This window comes from Chiroxiphia lanceolata, chromosome Z (assembly GCF_009829145.1).
Source record: "Chiroxiphia lanceolata isolate bChiLan1 chromosome Z, bChiLan1.pri, whole genome shotgun sequence".
Lineage (NCBI taxonomy): Eukaryota > Metazoa > Chordata > Aves > Passeriformes > Pipridae > Chiroxiphia > Chiroxiphia lanceolata.
Window position 1 is genome coordinate 11,172,737 of NC_045671.1, and position 19,055 is coordinate 11,191,791.

Consider the following 19,055-nt stretch of genomic DNA (forward strand, 5'->3'; position numbering starts at 1 on the left):
CCCCACACGTGCTCGGGAGCGCCGCGGACGCACCACCCCGGGCCCCGCTATCACCCTGTGCTCTGCACCGCCCTGGGCCCCGCTATCACCCTGTGCTCTGCACCGCCCTGGGCCCCGCTGTCACCCTGTGCTGTCCCCTGGTGTCACCCTGTGCTGTCCCCTGGTGTCACCCTGTGCTGTCCCCTGCTGTCATCCCGTGCTGTCCCCTGCTGTCATCCCGTGCTGTCCCCTGCTGTCACCCTTTGCCGTCCTCCTGGTGTCATCCCGTGCTGTGCCCCGCTGTCACCCTGTGCTGTGCCCCGCTGTCACCCTGTACTGTGCCCCGCTGTCACCCTGTGCTGTGTCCCGCTGTCATCCCGTGCTGTCCCCTGCTGTCACTCTTTGCTGTCCCCCTGGTGTCATCCCGTGCTGTGCCCCGGTGTCATCCTGTGCTGTGCCCCGGTGTCATCCTGTGCTATCCCCTTGGTGTCATCCCGTGCTGTGCCCTGGTGTCACCTTGTACTGTCCTCTAGTGTCATCCTGTGCTCTCCCCCTGGTGTCATTCCATGCTGTCCCACTGGTCTCATTCCATGCTGTATCACTGGTGGCATCCCATGCTGTGTTCCCCTGGTGTGATTGCATGTTGTGCCCCTCGTGTCATCCCGTGCTCTCCCATCATCCTAAGCTGTTTTCTGGCATGCAACTCTGACTTCTGTTTGAAACCTGATCCCTTCAGAGGGACCTCAACAGGTTGGAGAGATGGGCAGAGAGGAACAGTTTGAAGTTTGACAAGAGCAAATTCTGGATCCTGACTCTGAGGAGTAATAACCCCGAGCACCAGTACAGGCTGGGGGCCAACCTGGTGGAAAGCAGCTCTATGGAGGAGCTGTTGGTTCTGGTGGACAACAAGCTGTCCCTGAGCCAGCAGCTTGCCCTTGTGGCCAAGAAAGCCAATGGAATCCTGGAGTGCATTAGGAAGAGCATTGCCATCTGGTCGAGGGAGATGATCCTGCCCCTGTGCTCAGCCCTGGAGAGGCCACATCTGGAGTGCTGTGTCCAGTTCTGGGCTCCTCAGTACAAGGGAGACATGGAGGTCCTGCAGCAGGTCCCTCAGAGAGCTACAAAGATCATTAAGGGACTGAAGGATCTCTCTTGTGAAGAAAGGCTGAGAGAACTGGGACTGTTTAACCTCAAGAAGAGACAACTGAGACAACCTACCTCATTGATGTCTATCAGTATCTAAAGGGAAGGTGTCAGGAGGACAGAGCCAGGCTCTGATCAGTGATGCCAACAGATAGAAAAAGAGGCAGTGGACAGAAACCGATGCACAGAAAGTTCCCCCTGAATATGGGGAAGAACTTCTTTACTGTGTGGGTAACTGTGCACTGGAACAGGTTGCCCAGAGGGAAGACTCTGGGAGTCTCCCACACTGGCGATATTCAAGGACCATCTGGACACAATCCTGTGCAATGTGCTCTAGGATGGCCCAGCTTGAGTAGGGAGGTGGGACCAGATGATCTACTGTGGTCCCTTCCAACCTGACCCATTCTGTGATCCTGTTATGTCAAATAGAGCCAGGTGGATGAGGAGAAACTGAGAGACATTGTGAGAGGGTCACTGCTGACTCATTTCTTAATTGTTTTGGTTCTGCTTCATGGGCAAAGAGTTCTAACACAATTTCCTACAAGGACGGAAGAAATGGGAAGCTCTACTGCCTTCCTTCATTACCTTCTAGTAATGGAGGTGGTTTAATCCCAGCCATCAACTCAGCCCTACGCAGCCACTTGCTTCCCTACCAGCGGGACTGGGGAGAGAATTGGAAGAGTAAAAGCTAGAAAACTCATGGGTTGAGATAAAGACAGTTTAATAGGGAAAGGAAAGGCCACAGACACAAGGAAAGCAAACCAAGGAATTAATTCACTGCTTCCCGTGGGCAGGCACGTATTCAGCCATCTTCAGGAGAGCAAGGCCCCATCACACATAATGGTTACTTGGGAAGACAAATTCCTTCACTCCAAATGTTCCCTCTTTACTCAGTATTTTATATACTGAGCATGATGTCGTATGGTGTGGAATATCCCTTTTGTCAGTTGGAATCACCTGTCCCAGCTGTGTCTCCTCCCAGCCTTCCATGCACCCCCAACTTCCTTGCCAGTATGGCAGTACAAAAAGCAGAAGAGGCCTTGGTTCTGTGTAAGCCCTGCTTAACAATAACAAAAGCCTCATACCAGCCAGTCCGAAGAAAATGAACTCTGCCCCAGTCAAAACCAGCACATCCTTGTAATACTAAAAGAACTAAGGCTCAACAATGGGTTTCCTAGAATGGCAATTGGCATACAATGTAACTAGACACAGTTGCCAATGAGAGGTATTTCACAGATTTTGGTGACCCTGGCTGCTCCTAAAGCAGAAGGCAGAAGACACCTACCCTGAAGGGCAGCCCCAGTTCTGCAGGAAAACTGCGTGATATTGTTGCAATGCATCAGAGATTTGTACCTTCTACTAACCAGGGCAGTGCTTACATACCTTAGGATGCCCGAATGCTCAGCCCTTCCCAATCAAATTTTACTTTCACTATCTTGAAATCCCTTAACTTCAGTGATAATTTTCATGAATACAAGACTCATAAAGAAGCATAAAAGCCGTGACCTGGTGGGTGACCCACTTGTGTTAAGGGGTTCAGTTGCTGAGTGCCTGCAAAGTAGGTTAAACACATCTGTCAGCAGGATCCCATGCTACAGATTATGTTGGATGTCTGGCTTTTCCTTTTTCTTTCTATGTATTATATACTGGAATTGTTACATATTGTGATGAAAGGTAGAATCTGTGAAATCTATTCAAGAATTTTTATTAAATTGAAATGCAAACACCATTGCAAAGAGATTTTACAATGACAAAAGATTGAAAATTCCATCAGAAAGCTACAGACTTCAGAACAATATTGATCTTACAAGTGAAAACACTAACAGATTTTAATAAAGCCAGCATTTTCAATATTACAAACTTAAAAAATGCGTTTTAAAGCATTTTCCTTCAGATTCACTTAGAAACAATGAAGAATTCCTGAGCAACTATTTTTATACCAGTATTCTCCAACCAATGTACATACTACATATGAAATCTAATTCTTACAATTTCTTATATTTTAGAAATTTCAAAAAAATTTGGATTCGGTTCACAGAATAATTGTGCTTAAAGGCATTCTGTTGCTACTGCGACAACACTGATGTTCCAGATTGCATACAAATTCTGAAATTTTAGTGGGAAAATGCCTAGCTTGTATTGCAAGGCTACCAATGAAATGATTATGCAAATGGAAACACATTGGCTTTAAATATTGGATCATCTCTTTCACCTCTGAAAATACACTGTTTATTCTGTATATTATTCAGAAGATGCAAATTATGTTTCTTTGAGAGACTGCTGGCACAATTAAAGGCAAGGAAGTTCCAGAGACTTTTCCCTTCACTTAACAGGGTGGCAAAAATTTTAAGAAATATGATTAGTTAAGGAGTGCTAACATATTTTTTCTGGGCTGTACTTTTTCATACCAGTGCCCTCAGTATTGCTATATTTTGCACAATGACTATAAAATATACAAAGCACAATATAAAGATTTCAGAAGCAAAGATAATGCTGAGTATGTCTGAGCAATATAATGCATATATGGAACTGATGGTTGTGTTATTTCAGATGGTGAATGGTATTAGTAGTCAGAATTAAAAAAATTACTTACCTAAGATGAAAAATAAACACTAAAGCTCTTTCTGATTATACTGAGCATTAGTTTCCTCTTCCTTTTGGAATAAAGGACACATAGATGAGAATTAAGAGTAGTCTACAGTGTTATGAATTTTATAAAATATGATCTGACATCATTATATTTCTGCCTGTAGAAAAATATGCCTCTTCCCAGACATGTATAGTTTTCCGTCCTCTTGAAGGAGTATTTTCTACAAGTGACTTGTACAAAGATTTCCAGCGTCCCGTAAAAATTCCACTCAGTGCTATGTCTCTAAAACTGATCATTGCAGGAACTGAAGTGAAATCTTTCAATTTTTACTGATGTCAAAATGAGGTGAAAGTACTCAACAACTCATAAAAATAGACCCAAAAGCAGCATTATCCAAAAAAAAGTTAAATAAAGACAAGATACAAGACAAGCAGCATCACAAAGTAGAAAAGGACATTAAACCTTCCAAAAATAAAAGAGGAATATATAAAAAAGGACTTTCTCATATCTAACTGCTCTATACACCAATATCTTGAGTATAAGATCAGCTTTTAGCATATCAGCACTGTAAGAGGCCACACAACTAATTTGAGTATTTTTCATTACTTTCAACAGACATAATAGTGTCTCTTAAAAGCTTAACTTAAATTGAAGATACGTATTTTAAGCCTCTCTTGGTAATTTTCCAAAATTTTCCAGATTTATCACCAAGACGGACTTTCTGATCAAGGAAAATATTAACAGATACACTGTCCCAGGTACAAACTGAAACAATGCCCAGAAATGCCGAGAGACTCTTTTAATATCCCCAAAATATTTTTTCCCTTGGAGCTTCTAGGTCATTGCATTATCTTTAATAAATAAAACCAGAAGAATGTTTAAGAATGGTAGGTGTATGTGTGGGACAAAGTAAATGGATAAATACACCTAATCTGTATATCTGTCTGAAAAATTGAAGGTTGCTTTTAAAAGCAGTGTGGTACACTTTATTCCTCTGGAGCTTTTTTCCCTAGGAATGTAGGAAATGCAATAGCACTCAGATGCAGAGTCTAGCTCTTCAAGTATTGTATTTGCCTGGGACCAATATCAGATATGTGGAAGGAAACCCTGTAACTGATAGAAAGTGAATGACAACTTCTCATGTTGTTGAAGGACTTTTTCCTTCATATGTAATAGCTGATCCATAGTAGCTGATTTCAGCATTTTGCCAGCTCTTTAGCATTTAATAAGGCTTTACTACTTTTGTGGACTGTATCAAGTAGCTGTGCTTATTCCCACTTTTGATACAGAAGTATTTTCTTCTCTCTTTTTTTTTTTTTTTTCCGCAGTAACTCATTTATCACTCCTCTCAGCTCTACTAGTTCTCATTTTTTCCTGTCTTTGATTCTTTCACTTCCATTTTCTGTTCTCCCTCCTTCTCAGTAGTAGTCAAAATGCATTTTTTCTCTCATCATCTACCCATGTACTGCGCTATAGTGACTGTACTCCTTTTCCCATTCTGCCACATACAGCAACCTTGTCCCTGTTCTCATCACTCAGTGGTGGACTTGGCAGTGCTGTGATAACATTTGGGCTCTATGATCTTACAGATCTTTTCCAACCTAAACAATTCTATGTTTCTATGATCATTAAGCTCTTTATATCCCCATATATTATGTATTTATGTATCCACTTATCTTTATTTTCCTGCTTGACATACACAGGAAAGATGAAGAAATTCCCTGATTTGTTTCAAAATCATTTTCAAGGCAGGATCACAAGCTTGTTCAAATTGTAATTCAGTCCATCTTTCCACACCCAAGGGAACTGGAGTCTGAATTTAGAATGAGGGTTTGAGATAGTTGAGAGTAGGTGTCTCCACTTTTGCTCATTTAGAGACAGAAAAGATTTACTTCCTAGGAACTCAGCTGAAAACAGGTATTTCTAAATAGCAAGTATTGATAAATGCTTAGATCCAGAATGAGGGCATCTCTGGAAATTTGGCTCACTCAGTCCTAGCAACCTGGCAACACAGGCAGTGGCAATGAACTTTTCAGATCAGGAAAGGGACTGATGTTTGACTGCCAAGCTGGGAAACATGGCTTTTCCTACAAAATGGAATTTTCAGTGTTTTTTTTTTTTTTCACATTAAAAACATTTAATTTTGCCACACATCTCAAATAGCCCATCCTCATACTATCAGTGCAAAACAAGTGACGATTCTATGACAAGCTGTTTGTTAACAAAAATAATTTGGATTTAAAAATAAGGTTTTTTTAAATCTTGATAGACTATTTTGTACAAAAATCAAAATGGTTTTGCCTGCCTTTTAAAGGGAGAAAAAAAAATCTGAGGTAGCAATTATTTGAGAATATGATGCCTGATCTCATGACATTTTTTTCATTACATTTGTCTTTATGGCTTTGTAGAAGATGTCTGGTATCTATCAACTGGCTTAAGCGACTTCAGTTTCCTTGCATAACACCCTCAAATCGTTTACAGATACTATAAAATTATGAAATACACTTACAGGTTTCATGAGGTGAACCCCACACATACAATGCTTCAGAGAGCACAAAAAAATTCTGCTTATTCATTTTGAACACCTGCTGCCACGACACTTCAAATACTTAAATGACATTTAAAGCAACTGTCTATTTTTCAGCCATTTAAACATAGACACATAGACAGATATACTACAAAATTCACTGCTTTAACATAAATCATCATTACATATTTGTTTTACAGTTTATTCCATAAACACATATATCCTCTTACTAATATTATGTAAGGTCAGTTTACTGCATTTTTATGAAATAATCTTTGTAGTTACATGATGTTATCAAGACCGTTCTTCAAGGCTGCATTATGTGTGACAGTGAGCTTTGTGAGCACACGTGCCAATTCAATAACACGTATTTCTTTAGAAGTCTGGAATATAACACTGAGATACTAAAATAGTACATCAAATATGTCCTTGCTAAAAAAAAAGGTCTAATTAGAAAATGTACAATAATGAATCATATTTGTCAGTACTGAAAAAAAGTTAATAAAATTAGTCTGAGTCAAAAGGAAAGGTAATTAATTAAAAATATATATTCAATTTTATGAATTTTATAAAACTAATTATTTTGAAGAGTCTTTATTCTTCCTTTTAGGGCTTTTACGCTATTACAAAGTAATTCACACTATGAATGACACATGCATAGCGTTGACATTGAAAACATCATTCGCACTCAGAATAATTATTCGAAGTGAGAAATTTGACTTATGGTGCAAGAGCTATTGGGCTAATCACTGTTTCTGGGGTAAATTCTGTTGTATACTTCATCCCTTTGGATATCAAAGGAGGTGTCAAGAGCCTGTTATTCCCTACTGGTGTGTCATAATTTTACACCAATTGACTGTGTACAACTGCTGCAAAAGCTCATCTATTTCCTAATAAAAAGCTTAAGAACTGCAAGCAAAAATATCATCAGAAACAGAAAGAATTAAGTATTTGAACATTCAAAGGACCAAACACTTAGCTGAAGGTTATTCTGATTTCACAGAACAATAGTTTATTATTTTTGTCATATACTTTCAGATGTTAAAGGTCACTTTCAGAAGGTGTTGCTCTGCCCTTGGGAGTAACAAGGTATTTTGGAAAACATAAGCAAATCCAAGGAAAAAATAATCAATCTGCACATTTGTCCAGCTTAAAGAATGAAGTATACTTATAAAAATTGTGTTTATATTATATTTAACTAGCAAATCCCTCAAAACTTCATGTAGTGAGCAAATGTCCCCCTTTTCCACTCTGGCTGAATTTACCTTTTCACTGAGAGCCACGATGATTTGGCATATTCAGATGTTCATCAGCAAAGGTGGAATAGAATCAACACCACATGATGTAGTTTATGCTACAGCTATTTTGCAGTTCAGTACTAATTCATGACAAAACATAGAAACCCTTTGACTCTCTGTGGATCACTGGAGGCACACATGCCTATGGGATGAATCATACTCTTAAAATCTACCAAAAGTTGTGCCAGTTTGCCTCAGGTACAAAGCAACCAATGTCACAGCAACAGTCTGCTGCTGTTGTAGGTCTGTGTAGTCACATGTGCTTTAATCTAAGAAATCCACTGTATGAGGAACATTTTTAGGCTGTGGCTCAGTAAGATTCTATATCCTTCTGTGCATCACTAGATGCCTCCCAGAAGGCCTGTAGCAGCATGTCTTTATGTACAGCATTAGGTGTAGGAAACAACACAGATGTGACTATCTGTGTAAAGAAAGAGAATGTGTCTGGTCTGGATTAGCTCTGTCAGATTCAGTCAGAAAACTGTAGTGTAAATTAAACACTGTCAGACGTAGTATATAACCAGCTTACATACTTGCACACAGACAAGCTGCTGTCCTGCAAAACATTCCAGTTTTTCCTGATAACTCAATAGTTTCTTTGCAGTACTTTTAGCATCTCTAGAAATTTGTAAGATATACTACGAAAAGTATATCTACAGTAAAATTATTCTGTTAACCATAACTGAACAAAGTTTTATGTCTGGCTGCTCTCTGGAGTAGCCATTTCATGTCTTCAAGTGCTAAATAAGTGGATGTATTAAGAATCTAAGATATCTCCCCACACTTCCATCAGAGCAGCCAGACTGCTCTGATCAGCCTCTGGAAGTCAGCAGTACATTACCTGTATAGAGGACTTAGGCTCCAAATCTGATGCCTGAAGTAAATGTTACAGTCCATACTAACACATATGTTTATAGACACAGACAAACAGTTAAATTTCTAAGTCCTGCCTGTGGAAAGGCTAGATAGCTCAACTAATCGGTACTTGAGCAGTTCCATGGCATTGGAGGTAAAGGGTGAGAATCTGATTTGTCAAAATAGATGTGGCCTTCTGGGACCTTCAAAATCTGAAATTCTCTTTTGGCTGGCTCTGCAGCAGGTACCTGATACTGCAGGAAGGCTGGTTCAGTGCATAAAATCATGAAAATATAGAGAAACGTATAACTGTTCAGGAAGGAGAAGAACAAAAGAGAGCCAGTCCATTTATCAAATACACCTTCCTTCACATGTACAGAACCATTCCCTTACCTTATATTTCCAGTTTCCCCTGAAGCTAGTGAGAGTGGCTAAATATTTGGTTCCAGTTTTAATCAGTCATCACTTGGTCGTACTTTTCTGGAGTAAATTAAACTTTTGTTTCAAGAAGGGAGGACCACAATAAGTTCACAGCCACTACAGTACAATTTTGATTCTGTCTCCGTTTAAATGGGATACAATGAATCCTTACTGTTCCCACTGCTGTTCTGGGGACACACGTCCAGCTCTAGTACATGGACTCCTTTCCTTATTCTCATTGCTATTTCAGCAGCTCTATGACTCAGACTTTAGGCCTCTTATCTTTGAATTTAGAGGCTGATTTCCAAAACTCATGTTCATAAATTCATTATGAAAAATCTTACTTCAAACTTTCCCTCCAGACTCAGAGAAAAGTGCAATGACTAAGGATGCAGCAGAACACCATTCCATTCACTATTGGCATCAGACTATAAATTCAAAGGGAAAGAAATTTTCCTCTCAAAACCTAGATTCCGTTTTAATTATATAATTAGAGGTGATAAAAAAGGTGTGAAAGAAATAATTTACAATTCAAATAGTAATATATCTGTAATATATTAGAAATATAGTCTAAAAATTTCTTCATATTCTTAATTAGTATAAAGTTTAATTTCATGCTTTGTATAGAAATTGTAGCTTTACTTGTTACTGCTGTCTCAGCAGAAGGAAACAGAAAAGTTCCTAAGTAGCTAAATAACACTGGGAAATTAAAAAATATTTTATTTTGCTCTTTTTTTGGTAATAGAAAAATAGCCTTTAAAAATACATTGTTAAACATATGGGCTTATACTAAAGTAGAATTGTATATTATATACAGTAAGGCAGTATATCAAATATTATCCTGCTATTTTTTTCATGTTTGGTTTGCCTGGACTGGGATATGAATGGGATGCAAAGTTTTCTATCACGTTAAAACAAAGCAAAAAAATCCTTAGAAGAATTTGTTATTTTACTGTCATTTGTAGAATATATTCTTTTTATATATGATTTGTCATATACAGTAACTCCTTTTTTCTCAAGGATTGAGAAAAAAATATAAAGAAATCTTAATCTAATGTCAGAATGCATTCAGAAGAAAAGACACTGTAGATAACAACACTGCTGTGCAATGATTTATCTAACATAGGAACTGCTCCGATCACCATGGTGTGCTGACTGACCCGTAACAATTTTCATCTTTGTTGAACCTGCAGTACTCCCTCAGGCTTAATCAATTAACAGCTTTGCAGAACTGAATAATTATTTTACTATGTGTTTTTCATGGCAGACAATATCCATTTCCTCATTTCATTGTGTCAGAAATGTGTGTTAATGCTCCATGATTTACTTCCATGATTATTACCTCAACCCACTGTCTATTTTATTATCTGTACAATACACACAGGAGACTAGGCTTTTGGAGGCTAGGCTTTTTTGAAGGACTGTTCGCTATGTGATTTTGTTTTACTGGACATATATAAGTATGTACTGTATTAACTGGTTATTTAAAGGAGGGCATAAAGGAAGATGGGTCCATATACTCTGACCCACTGGTCTCTCTTTTGCAGTCACTTGGAGCTGTCAGGTAGTAGCTCATATTTTTCTCAGCTTGACCTTGCTGAGGGTTCTGTGATGTTTCCATTGCAGGTTCTTGAGATACAGGTGTGTGCTGGATGCGTGAATCTGGCATTAATACTAGAATATTATGGTCCACAACTGTTGAGACCTTGGTATATTCTTTGCTGGTTCCTGGAACAGTGTATTTTTCCGTCTTTCCATTATTATCTTTATGTTTCAGTAATACTGTTGGCTCCTCATCTTGTCTGACTTTATGAACTTCTACATAGTCCATTAGTTTAGGATTCAAGAAAGGTGGCTTGTCATTATGTCTGTTTTGTTTGACCTGCACTGTAGTTTGTTCAGTTATGGAATACTCCATCTCTCTTTGCTTTTCCATGTTGTCATGGACAGTTTCAGTGACAGGATATCGTGACTGATGCTTTTCTTCATTTCCCACCAAAACTGGTGAAATGTTCACATTTGTGGTACTCAGTATTATTGTGTGTGCCTCCACAGTACTGTGGTAGGCAAACATAGGAAGCTGATTATTAGGTAGTAACTGAACTGCAGGCCATGTGGATGACTTTGTACTCTCATTGTTAGAAAGGAGTGTTTCCTGTTCTGAGGCTATACACTGAGTTTCCCAGCTCCTTTTTGCTCCTTTATTTTCTTGGACAGCTCTTACATCTTGTGTTTGAAGTGCTGATGGAAGGGCACGAGGCTCCTTGCACTTCTCAGAGAGCAGGGAAGGGCTATCACAGCTCCCTCGGCCCGAGTCACTGTCTGTTTCCTTGGGTATCATTTTCGTATTTTTACTGGGATTGTCATGGCTTGGCATGAGTTGCTGATCCTCGCTGTCCTCTACCTCCAGATATTCTATCAGTAGTTCATCACAGTCTGATGTTGGAGGGAAACCATGGCAACCAAGAGCACTCAGTAATTCTTCAGATTTTCCTGTCTAAGGGAATAATAAATAGGATATAATTTTTCATTGTTAACCTTAGGGTTTATCTGACTAGAACAATTGTGAACAATTTACATATTTGCTATACAAACACTTAAATAGTTATATCACTAGACCTAAACTGGATTTCTACTGCTGCAGAAAACACTGACAGAAAGGAAAAAAATTTCGAAAATGGGATGACCTGGGAGCTTTTGATGGGTGTGGGTCTCCTGAGTTTAACAAGAAGGAAATGGAATAATAGTGCAGCCATGTCCTGCCACCTCAGCATGGTAAGAACCAGTAGGACTTCCATAAGAACTGTTAGGAAGACCACACAGGCATTTCCTCTGGTGTCCCAGGAAGCAGCCATGGTCACAAACCTTGTTTTCAAACACTCTCCTACTACAAACATGAGGTAAAACTCTGTCTCACACATACCCTCCACATGATCAACCTGAAAGTGTTACCAATTTTAAACATTGATTAACTGAAGGAATTTCATCCTTTACTAGGGTAATTGTGGTTGCTAGTACGTAAGTTGGAAAAGTAAGTAATAGTGAATTCTTTTCATGTTAGCTGTGGTACTTACCTCTAACAGATGTTTATCTATGCCTTTTATCTTTGGTCCTGGAACTGGTGGTAGGATAAAGGCCATCATTCTGAAAAAAAACCAGAACAAACACACCATGTGTAAGTATGGGCCCTATCTCAGTATTTGTTCTCCCATTTCCTCAGAATGTGACTGAGATTTTAAATGCTTCTCCCATATCCGATATGTCCCTGTTGGACCTCTGTTTCCTGTCTACCCCTCAAGCCAGATAATTCACAAATCCACAAAGTACTCTTAGAGGCATTTATAAGGAAAAAAACAGTACAAAGTTATTCAACTGGAAATGTAACACTGCTAATGTCCTTTTATGGTCTTTAGTCCCTTAACCTCTGATTCTCTAATACCACTGTAAATTCATCACTGGCCAAGAAACAGTGAAATGGGGCACAGTTCAGGAGGACTAGGGGGCCTGTCTCTGCATACTTGACTGTCAGCTGACTACTGCTCAACAGGATTTATGGCGAATGTCTTGGCTTTTCCAAACACAGTTTCTATCTTTCTTCTACTCAGACAGTACTTTTTTGCAAGACTTGTACAAAAGTAACATCTTTCTCTTTCAAATTTGATTGAAATTAGCCAGCACTGTAATAAATTATTCGGGGAATTGGCAGACAGGCGGGTAGAAAGACAATCTCATAATACAACCTTGTTCATTTTAGGAAATTACAGCAAGACCCAAAGGCATATCTTCTACAGAAGCAGGGATACTCCAAGTGATGTTTGCTGAATTATTTACATGGCTAACCAAGATTCTCAGATCTAACAGAGACATGTCTTTATCAATTGAGAATTTAGCCTGGTTTCCCTAAGGAGCAGAAATACTTCTTTATCAGTGTAACTAATAGTCTGTAAGAGAACACAAATGCTACAGGAAATTGAGTCAAATATTTGAAGTCTACTTTTGAAAAGTTTTCTGCCATTTTGAACTCCATGCATTTGTGAAACTGGTGACTTACCTGTACCCTTTCAAAATCATTGTCCAGCTCATGATTAAGCATATTAGAGATGACAGGACACCAACAATGATCCACACAACCATATCTTTTGCTCTAAAATCTAAGAAACAAACAGAATTATTTAAGGACATACATCTAGTATATGCATAGTCAGCATGCACAAGAAGTCAGAGATGACTTTTATTTTAAAAATTGGCCTAAACTGCCAAACTTGGTATTGAATTTAGAGGGCTTTACTAGCATATATGGATGTCAACAATCATTTTAATATCTAATAATGAATATAAATTTTACTAATGGCACTGCACAGGAAATAAAGTGTCTTGGAGAAGTTATACGAAGATGTATGAAGAGGAAAATTTTGTCACAGCCATTTATAGCAATTAGGTTCAAATCCAGTGGTACCAAACCCACAGTCATGTCATTATCAAATACATATCATGCAACTCATTAAATAGGGAGTTAAATGACCTAGGACTAGCTATTTTAAAGTATTTTTATTGTAAAATAACACTTTTTATATGGAAGCATTGATTTCAAATTAATTCCATATAAAGAGTAATAAAAGCTGTTACTGTCTGAAGGCAGTCACTTTTTGTTGCCTGTGTCACAGTTTAAAAGCACTTACCAGTCTTCTTTTAATTAAGAACTACCATCATGAGAACAAATGAGGCAATAGACAGAAAGAGCATGGTTTAAATAAGCAAAGAAACTTATTCACCTTCTTAACACCATAAAGTAATGAAGGGGAAAGCTAACTGGGTATGGTGCAGGAGCGATAATAATCCAGTTATCTTAGCAACGATGTTCTTGCCTGTCCTGGGGAAAATATGGGATCTGCATGGATGCCACAAACAGCTAACAAACAAAAATACAATTGCATGTAATAACAATTGCTGAAGGAATGCCTGGCCACTCACCAGTAGGAATCTGAATGTACATTTCTGGGCTCCACTCGCTCCATGATCCATGATGGTCTGGTTTGCAGTGAATCTGTACAATGTACCTCTTTCCAGGATTTAAACTAAACATTTTACATTGTGTTTGCTGTCCAACAAAAATAGTCTGGAAATTAAACAAAAATCACAGCTAAGCTTTTGGTAACCAAGACAGGAATATAGAATGAGTCTGGATAGCATTTCCTAATAATTATTAAGCAGGCATGGAATAATGACACACGTATTTTATTTCTAAAGTTTAGCTTTCTAACATCTGTGGGAATGAGATCTGGCTCTGGTATACAGTGCAAATTAAACAACTATAAAAATACATCATGAACATATGGTACATAGGAAGGAACTGTGGTAATGGTGGGAATTGTGATGGTGAGAGCAACAGGAGGTAAGAAACAGAGATGGGGGAAGAAAATGCAGAGAGAAAGAGGGAATGTTGAGTTGGTGGAAATTCACAGGTTAGTAAAAAGTAGGTCTTTCAATGGCCAGGGGGCTGGGAAGTGCTGTGGGAGGGGGAAGGAAGGAGAAGATACAGAGATGGTTTGGAAGGATTGCAGACAAGAAGAGGATGCAGTCAAATACCAAGCTGGAGTCTTTCATTTGCCACTCAGTTGTCCGAGTTGCAGATTCTGGCTATAGACAATTACTATTCTGTGGCCATTAAAACAACCACCTAATGACCATTTATATAAATTTAAATTATTTTCATAATGTCACTGAGCTTTCTGTCACCTAAGAAGTGCTCATGGTGAAGAACAAATTATCACAAAAGAAACCTGACTAAATGAGAACAAACAATTTAAACTGTCATGCCAATATGATTAATATAAAATGACCACAATTAAAAACAAGTACTTTACCACCTGCTATCATACAATAACATCTGAAATACCAGTGCTCTCAGTAGGAAATCATACAAGTGCTTTTGAAAAATTATGAACTATTCAGTGCCTCTGCTTCATTGCATTCGTGCATGGAACCTGGCTGAAAAAATCTAACTGATCAGAAAACATTATCTAGCAAAAACTTGCAACATCCTTACCTCCCATTCCTCTCCTTCTTCAGGCTTAAATCGCAATTCGTATTCAAGAGTAAGCCATCCAGATCTGACATCAGCTAGTGGAGGTGGAGACCATGTCAGGACCAGATATGGTTTTCTATTTACTGACTTTTTTAATTCCAGAGTTATGTTCACAGGAGGATCTGGCTGTACTGTTAAAATAAAGAACTGTCAAACAGAGTTTTATTTATTTTTTCCTTGCATCCTAGGAAGAAATATAAAATTATGTGAGTGAAGAGTTGTCACCTCCATTGCGTCCAGTAATTTAGAACTGATGTTGGAATACAGAAATCAAGAGTTTCCAGATAAAGTAAGTACGGATTTATAATTTGAAAAAAACCCTGAAGAATCGTAAATATGTTGAATTCATGTTGAGATTTGCCTTAATCATTAATCAGCAAAAATGTTTTTTTCTTACATTACCAGTTATTGCTGGTTTTCCCTACAATCATGTTTCAAAGTTAACATCTTTAATGTTAAGATGTGTTTAATGATAACCTTGTCAAGGTTTGGCATAAATATTTCGAAATGCTGAAAACACAGATGTAGCTGATAGAACTTGCCCCTCCATCTTTTACATTCAGAAAACACAACAGTGTAATCCCAAATGCATATGTAAAGTATTTAAAAGTAAACTGAAACAGCAATATTAAAGTTCTGTCTATATCTCAAAAACAAACCAGAATGGAACAATGGTTTCTGCTCAGACAGGCTTGCAGCTTCCTCAGTTCAAAGGTAGAGCTTCTGCATATATTGTGTGTGTATTTTACCACTGTCTGATGCAAAGCTTCATTAAGCAAGCAGCCATGGCATAGAGATAAAATATGAAGCAGCCCTTCAGCAGCCCTTTTCCAGTTGCCAGACTCCTGGCAGCCAGATCCTTGGCAACAAAATGGTTATCAATGATAATGTTCCATTCTGTTAGAAAAAAAAAACCCAAATAGTTGTACGCAGTCATTCTGTGGAAAAAGTCTGAGAAAGAGATTATCAGTACACTGCTATAAAAAGCACTAATGCAGCTCCTCTTGGGTCTGGAGACTCCTTTTATGTAATCAAATTTAAGTGTTATTTGTTAAAAGATCAATTTGATTTCAGCTGCTTGTACAGTGGAAAAAAAGATTTTAGCTGGATGATGTTTCTTAGGGTTTGACTGAAAGAAATACAGAAAAACAATAAATGGTTGTCTGAACATAGTTTTAAAGCTTTTAGCATTTTTATACTTCCTTTGAAAATAAAACGGTAAAGGGATGAATATTGATTTGTTCTTATATCAGAGAAGATCTTATTTGTACAAGTCTTTAACATGGATATAATACCATATATGAGAAGAGCTGGAATTAAAAAGTATTTTCTGTGGAAACAAATAATTCAGAATCATGGGTTTTGGCACAAAAATTTTAACTCTTACCTATGTAAGTCACATCCACGTAATGAGGATCAGAGACATTACTTCCCATTTCATTAGTTGCCCTCACAGTAATATTGTATATGGTCCAGAAAGAGGTGTGCTTTTTATCGAAGTAACACGAATTGGGGCCTGCAGTTTTGTAATCTGGACATTCATAAACTTTTTCTTCTCTGAAATGGAATAATCGCAGTGATTAGGTTACACAGACTAAAACACCTGACTTTGATTACTAGTATGTCAGCATTATTGATCTGATTTTTCATGCCTGGCGATGTGAAGAAAATCAGAAAACTTCTTCCAGACTAGACTAAATAGTCACTGGACAATTCCAGAGACTGTAGTAAGCATTTCTCCCCCAAAGTAAAGACAACAAAGCCTGTAGAATTTAGGCTTTTGTAGATGCAGTAGTGGGCTAGTAGAGTAAAGCTCTTACTACTCAGAAAGCCACTGTCCACTGCATAGCTCTTACATCTTCCAGAGAGTAAGTAGAAGTGATTGCTGAAGTTTTCTAAGCTATCTGTTAAAAACTATTTCCAATGTTGATTTCACATTTACAGAGAGTTCTGCATATTACACTAATATGCTTTCAGAATTTATTTTTAATTTTTATTTTTATTTTATTTTCATCACTTTTCAAAAAAAGGTCTACTTTGTACCTGTCCTCCAAATCCATTCTCAAGTTTCCCAAAGTCAAAGCAGGGACAGGAGAAAAAGTTAAGTATGTAGCACTTGTTTCCAAACTCCTCTGAGATGCACAGTGGCAAAAGAGAGAGTTGTGGATGTGGACCTCATACTCTGCCCTACTTGGATGGACCAGTACCTGTCTTTTTCCAGTAAGATCTAGCTCAGAGCTGACAATTACAGAATTTAGCATCCAGTTAGGTCAGTGCAAGGCTGAGCAGTGCTAGGTGAACCAAAAATAGTTCACAGAACCTAAAAATATATATTGACTATTTCTTTAAAATGAATGTTTAGCACTTGATCTAAGTTCCAAAGAAATATTACTGCAGAAGCCACAGGGTATTCATGGCCTATGAATACTAGTGCAAAATAAGCATTATCAGAAGATGAAGATTTTAGTATCTGGTCACTGGTCACTTTGGACAGTTTTGGTTCTAGGGCTGCGTGACCGAAGAGTTACAGGACTGCGATTTGTATTGCTTAACAATATGCAGTTGTTAGACAATGGCAACTTTCAAGACAATCCATCTTTCTGAGCAGAGTAATTCGCAGTAATTCACAGTAATTCAGTAACATTATAAAGAGATCTTATTTCACTCTTAAATACATTGCTGCTTTAGCACTCTTTCAGAATATGCCACTGGACAAAACCACGTCCCCCAAATGACATCTCCCTAAATGCAAAACCAATCAGGATGGATTTTCCAGGTCCTTCCAATAAAACACTGTTTATATACAGTTTATTACCCCTCTTTGCTGTAAAGCAAAGTGTGGTTAATAGGATGTCCTCCATCTGAACCAGGTTTCCACCAACAAGTAAATGTTTCCTTTTCAGGAGAACGGCACTTTATTATGGTAGGCTTTTCAGGAGGTGACTCTCCTGGGAAGGACAAAGAAATAAACTAATTAGTAAGTTGCATGTATTCGGTCCACCCTGAATTCATAAAACAATGTCAAGCAGAGCACAGGAAAATACAAAGAAAGGAAAAGTTTTCTTTGTAGTAGCACAGGAAAGGAGGGGCTGTTCAGTGGTTCAGGCAACAGCTTAATACTTTCACCTGGATTCAGAATCCTTTCTCACTGCAGCCATGCTGAAGAACTGCTTTATTTCTCTGACTCTGGCTCTTCTCTGTCCCAAAATATCCTAGGGAGTGCTCAAATACTGCCACAGCAGCCTCTATAAAATTATTTAAAATACACTCTGCTATACAATCTATTTTCTGTGCTGTCCTCCTTTCACCTGGGATAGAGATAATTTTTTCTCAGTAGCTAGTATAGTGCTGTGGTTTGGATTCAGTATGAGAAAAATGTGGACAATACACGGATGTTTTGGTTGTTACTGTCATGTTTATCCTAAACCAAAGACATTTTTGTGTCTCCTGCTCTGCCAGTGAGGAGGTACAAAGCAGATAAAAAAGGCTGAGAGCGAGGATAGCCATGACAGGTGACCCCAACTAGCCAAAGGGATATTCCACACCAATAGAACATCATCCCCAGTATATAAACTGGGGAATTATCTGGAAGTGGGGCTGATCAGGGTGTAGGGATGGGATTTGGCGCTGGTCAGTTGGGGTGAGCAACTGTATTGTGCATCACTTGTTTCAATTACTTAACTGTTGTTATCTCAACCTACAGGTTTTACTTTTGATTCTCTTCCCCATTTCACTGGGGTGGGGTGTACGATATGAGCGACCAGCCATGTGGTGCTTAGTTGCCAGCTGGGCTTAAACCACAACATACAAAAACCATTTTTTAATTCAAAAAGTGTGTTTGAAGATTATTCCGGTTGTTTAAAAAATAGGCTGTCATTTGTTTTGGGTTTCAGGTAAGAAAAATGAAGAATGTAAATGTTTGCCCATTTGTTTATGTCCTTTCCAGTAATCCTCTTCTGAAGTACCTATGATCTGTCTCCAAAGATAAAAGAAGCAGCTCTCATATCTCCTTGTAGTGTTGTTATGTTCAGTACTCAGGATGCTCACCTGATTGCTGCCAAGCAAGTTTTTATAGACTCAAGCAAAGCGCTTAAGAGGAGGGCAGGGAAAAATACTTAAATTTTGAATAGGATGTTGCCAGTCAAAACCCTTATGTGA

The 19,055-nt window shown here is 38.4% G+C and overlaps 1 protein-coding gene across 9 annotated transcripts in view; it reads right to left on the reverse strand.

The window, feature by feature from the left end:
- Nucleotides 1-2,813: 2,813 nt before the first annotated feature.
- The window catches only part of PRLR (prolactin receptor), a 153,086-nt gene continuing 136,844 nt past the window's right edge, over nt 2,814-19,055 (reverse strand). For all 9 annotated transcript variants that reach the window (XM_032676670.1, XM_032676672.1, XM_032676674.1 and 6 more), the window contains 7 exons: nt 17,713-17,845; nt 16,285-16,454; nt 14,859-15,028; nt 13,784-13,928; nt 12,864-12,963; nt 11,887-11,956; nt 2,814-11,309 (listed from right to left, as the gene is read on the reverse strand). In XM_032676670.1, the coding sequence (XP_032532561.1) occupies nt 10,293-11,309; nt 11,887-11,956; nt 12,864-12,963; nt 13,784-13,928; nt 14,859-15,028; nt 16,285-16,454; nt 17,713-17,845 (1,805 nt within the window). In that variant the 3' untranslated portion in view covers nt 2,814-10,292. The remainder of the gene's footprint in view (nt 11,310-11,886; nt 11,957-12,863; nt 12,964-13,783; nt 13,929-14,858; nt 15,029-16,284; nt 16,455-17,712; nt 17,846-19,055) is intronic.